This window comes from Priapulus caudatus, unplaced genomic scaffold (genome assembly GCF_000485595.1).
Source record: "Priapulus caudatus unplaced genomic scaffold, Priapulus_caudatus-5.0.1 Scaffold673, whole genome shotgun sequence".
Classification (NCBI taxonomy): Eukaryota; Metazoa; Priapulida; class Priapulimorpha; order Priapulimorphida; family Priapulidae; genus Priapulus; species Priapulus caudatus.
This window is the reverse complement of record NW_014577734.1, coordinates 118,646-123,924: the sequence shown is the minus strand read 5'-3', so window position 1 is coordinate 123,924 and position 5,279 is coordinate 118,646. Positions and strand designations below refer to the sequence as shown.

The window sequence follows — 5,279 nt, the reverse complement described above, 5'->3', positions numbered from 1 at the left end:
CTTTACAGTCCAACAGCCTACTAACAGTACCTTCATTTAAAACATTGTATATAGTTTGCTTTACAATATAGACACGGCTTAGTTCACTGTTTGAGATTGTCAGACGTTGGCTAGTGTGTGCGTTTATTTGACGCTGCAAGTGTGTGTGTGTGTGTGTGTGTATGCTGCGCGTGCTACGCAGGCCGTATATATAGTACGCGATTGATCGATTGTTACATCAAAAGCCGCCGCGTCACGCCGTGGCCTTGAGGCTAGTTTTCCCTGTCCATAGAGTTGTCAATGTTGCAATGGATCGCGAGCCCTGACTGAGTATCTATTCTAGCCCAACTCTAGTTTCAGTAGCCAATTGAGAATCCAGCTTTCATACACCCTTCGTCGTATCTTTAAAACAATGGCAGACCTTTTAAGGGTGTGATTTTTAGTGGAGCTCTCCATCATGCCTCTTAAGGGTGTGATTTTTTAATGGAGCTCTCCATCATGCCTCTTAAAAGGGTGTGATTATGGAGCTGAAAAAGTCCCCCTATGGTGTTCTAGGGGAGTCATTAGTAGTCCTCCTGTACTTTTCAAAATTGAAAGCCTGATATAGTGTTAACAACTTCACACTATTCTGCTCAGAAAACTTTTGCCACTTGAACATCGGCTAACTAACTGAACTGAACCTAACTGATGTTAGGTGATTCTAAGAGATTTTCTTTTAAAATAAAATACTCTTAGAGCCACAGGAATGGCATCTGTTTGTTAGTTGAAAACAATCAACTAAAACCAGGGATACTGCAACATGCAGGTTTTGCCACACATATTGATCACGAATAAAATGACAGAATTATGCACTGTAAACAGATGATTCATACACCTAACAACCATCCTGTAATTAAAACTTTGTAGCATTGAGAACAATGAGAACAATGTGAACATGTAGACAATGAGAACATGTATATAATGAGAACATGAGACATGAGAACATGAGAACATGAGAACATATATGACATAATGAGAACATGAGACATAATGAGAACATGTAGAACAATGAGCATTGAGTTTGCGCAATACTGGGCCAATTAAAACTGTCAAGTTTATTCCCAGCTTAAGTTCCGCTTCCGGCCAGGTATAGTTCCGGCTGGAACTTTTTTCAAGTTCCGGCTGGTTCTGGTTCAGACCGGAACTTAAAAAGTTGGATCCGGTGCACCCCTAATTTTGATTGCAAAAAGTCGCTGTAACCCCGTAAGTAACAAGCGCATCATAGCACAATGATGATTACAAGAAGGCGGATGTATACTGATTCATTTGGTATATCACATGTGAAGTGTTCTTTGGCGATACTTGGCAAATAGGACAACTACGTGTTTAGCTGCAGCCAATGTTTGAAACAGTCTTCTAACCCTAGCAAGACTGTTTCTTGGAGCTAACTAGGGCCCCGTAACCTTCCAAAGGCAAAAGTGATGAATTTTTATACAGCTACTTTTTTAATGCTTTCTAACTGCATTATAATGAAATTGACACCTAATAACTAATAATGAGAGATAATGTGTTTGAGAAGCTGATAATGTATCGCAAGTGTTTTGCGACGCAGGTAAGATGTATTTTACTTTATTTACTGTATTTACTGTATTTACTGTACAGCCACACATCACATCAAGTGTTTGTATGGCTATCAAGGGTTAGGCAGCTTGTGCTTATATAAAACCCTGAACTGTCCAATAGCGGCCTAATTCGATTTTAAATGAGAGCATCACCCCTCAGGAAGATGTTACACTACTCACTTCTTTAGATGGAGCAGGAGGAGCGCTGTAACCACCACTGCCAGCAAGAGCCTTGGCTTTCTTTGTCAGTTCCGGAGCATGTGCCCCATCTAACCTGTCGATGGCAGCACCACCCTGAACAGGCAATAAACATGAAGCTAGAGGTCAAAACAAACTACATCACAGGCATATAAGACATCTACATGGTTACCCACTTGTGTTATTAATATTAATAATTGAGTACAGTAATAGAGTAGAGGCGGTATTAAGTTGATAAACTCATATCGGATCCAACACGCGGATAGAACTTCATCATTATTCCTTGCTGTGCATAACGAGAAAACTAAAATAAGCAAATTGAAAACAAACGCCTATATAAACTAACTGGTATAAACAATATAGATATATATATTACCTTAGTAAATATAAATGTTGGAACAGCTGCGACTTTGTACTGGACTGATAATTCTGGCAAAGCCTCTGCTTCAGCCTGAAGATAAATAAAGCCATTGCTGACTGAGGACCAGCCTACATGTTATACGGTTTAGGCCAAAAGAAAATATAGGTGTGGTTACGGTTTCCCGACCGACCCTATTTATTCCAAGCTACTCTAAACATTTTATTCAGTTTAAAAAATTTTAAATTTTAAATTTAAAAAATAAAAAATAAAAAATAAATTTTTTCCAGTTCCTGCTTCAAAAGACACATCCTTCGGACATGGTCGTAAATAAAATATTTCAAGAACATAAAATGTTTTCCCTACCTACCTACCCTATTTTTTTCGGCATGAAACGGTAACCACACATATATTTTGTTTTGGCCTTAGTGACTTCACTAATCACTGCCAAAAACCATTGAGGTTTCCCCTGCAAATTTGTAGATTTGAGTCACGTGCACCTTGCGTAAAAAACAAGACTTTTTGTTGTCATACACGACTATGCACTCTCACTGTTCGCTAACAAAAAACACAACAGCTGTCTTCACACAGTCAACATAGCTGCTGACTGGTAGACTAACTATCACTCTGTCAGTATGGCATGAAAAAATGTATAATGTAAAGCTATAGGTGTCTAGGCCATTACGATATATATGAAAACATGACAACCATACCTTGACAAATTGAATGCATGATAACTTTGGATCCTTTGCCAGTTCTTCAAGGACTTCGTTCATCTGTTCGCATTGAGGAGCCCATGATGCCCAAAAATGTACGACCAGCAACCTGAGGCAGAAATTTTCACAGCAATATTAGAATAACAAGTAGTAAAGAATTAATAATCTATTAATAACTATTAACAAATATCTATTAATAACTTATTGTAGTGGAGTGATTACTTTTTTTGTCTCTCGATGCTATTAATTCGGTAATTGCATCACAACTACATAATCGTTCATGTTGAAATAGCAGATAGTAGTTTTTCCACAGTGCTGCAAATAAAACTGTACATGGAGGGCATTGGAAGCAGAAAAAAATGCTTCCATAGAGCTAGTATTATTTGGGGACTAGGTCTATGCCCTGCCTTGTTTTCACTCTGGATGAACACCAGTTTGATTACACCAATAAATTGTGCCCTAGAAACTTTTATAATCTGACGCTATACTAGGGCCCTAGCCCGACGAGGCTGTGCGACCGATTGTCTATACAGCCTGACACCCTTCCATGCAAAAAAACCTATCACCTATACAGATCTAGCTCAATAACTCTGTATATCTCAAATAAAACTATTCTATTGCCATCTTTGACTTGCCTTGTTTGAAATATGAACGTTAACTCACAGTTGTCCTGCTTCTAAACTAGAATGTATCTCTTAATTCACGGCATAATCTGCTAATTCTCACAGCATATCAGATTAATTCCACAACTGTTTAACCGCCATGTTTACACTGCGCATGCTCAACAATTGAGACACAGAACACCCAAAACGGAAAAGACTCCGCGATGCAGTTATTGATACTATAATTATAGTACTTAGGCACGAGCACATTAAAAAAAATATGTGAAAAACAAAATTAAAAACTTAAAGACAAAACTAATTAAAAACAAGAGCCGCAGAGCGACTGGGCTCATCTGAGGTCTGTTGCTACGGTTATAAACGTAACATTTAAGTCGTGCGTAGTGACACCTTTGTTAGGCGCAGATATGCAGATATGCAGTTGCGTACACATCATTTCAGCAACCCTCTGCATTCTGCATACCTCCCAAATCCCATTGGTTGATACAAATTGCCTGAAACTCCTGTTTTATGGTGCAATGTGACCCTAACCCTAACCCTATTTAAAAATATAAAAAATTAATTGTTTTCAAAATTATTTGTTGTTATTAAATTGTTGTAAATAAATCATGTAAATATTTGCGTTAATTGGAAAAAAATAGTTAAACGGATAAAGATAGAAAAATACAGAAAACAGCAGACCTTGTGTTTTAAGGTGCGCTATCGCGCTCGCGCGCCATCACGCGCCTCGATTGATCAGAAGAAGTGCGAAAAAACGCGCATCTAAGCATTATCAAAACGCACACCTTTTTTTTGTGTTTTATTTTTCATTAATTCAATTTATAAACTTGAAGATAAACGCAAACAGTTGTAAACATCACGGACATTGCCGGAAGTCGGTTCACATGTTTATAACGACAGTCGCAAAGCGCTCTAGAACGACGAATGTGATTGGTTGTATTTTTAGATAAAGTTTTAATAGTCTGCTTTGAAAAATTGAGTTTTGTTCCTTTTTGACTAAACATGCTAAATGTGTGATTCAAGTTATCTTCATGTTCAAGAACTGATATTTTGTTAGATGAAAAAAAAATCACCTAAAAAATGTCAAAATTAAGAGTACAAATGCAGAGCTAATTTTCATCCTAAAATGCTGGAAATGGCATTTCATGAAGTCTAGTTTTCAATTTTTTTCCCGGTGGGGGCATGCCCCCGAACCCCCTTAGTTAGCCTCGTGCCCTGTGGGCACTCTGATGCAAATCACACACCTCGGCGAGCCAAGGTGTGCGATTTTTCACTCGCCTGCCTTTTCCAAAACACAAGGACTGAAACAGGTAATAATAAAAAACTATAATAATAATAATAAATGATGGGATTCGATCCAAGGACATTTAGGCCGTAATCCTGTGCTGTACCCGTTGGGCTATCGAGGCTTACTGGCTTTCTAGATTATGGATGTGCCATGAATATGAGAACACTGTGAGATACATTGAGGCCCACCGTTCAAGGCAATCATGTTTAAACCCTCCTCTGAGGGTCAAAAGGGTTATCCGACACACTTACTCTTCGCAATGTCAGGCGGAAAGTACATTTCATTCATGGTCCTTTCAATAAAGCCATAAAAATGGTAGGTCACTGCTGAAACAAAAAACTTTTTCAAATCGCTCCGTCAGACCATGTCCTCAGAAAAATGTCTAAATCTGCCCGTGCCCCATTGACCTTTGACCTGTGACCTCCAATTTCATCACAGTGGATCGTTTTCCTACACATCGATGCCTATACATCACCATCACGAGCCTAGTCAAGCCGTTTTAAGAGCCGATGTCCATGG

The 5,279-nt window shown here is 38.5% G+C and overlaps 1 protein-coding gene across 1 annotated transcript in view; it reads right to left on the bottom strand.

The window, feature by feature from the left end:
• LOC106812671 (glutaredoxin 3-like) overlaps positions 1–5,279 on the bottom strand; it is a 21,589-nt gene that overhangs the window by 8,103 nt on the left and 8,207 nt on the right. Inside the window, exons 3-5 of the mRNA XM_014816601.1 lie at positions 2,850–2,961; positions 2,155–2,229; positions 1,761–1,874 (exon numbers count right to left, since the gene is read on the bottom strand). Of these exons, the coding sequence (XP_014672087.1) occupies positions 1,761–1,874; positions 2,155–2,229; positions 2,850–2,961 (301 nt within the window). The remainder of the gene's footprint in view (positions 1–1,760; positions 1,875–2,154; positions 2,230–2,849; positions 2,962–5,279) is intronic.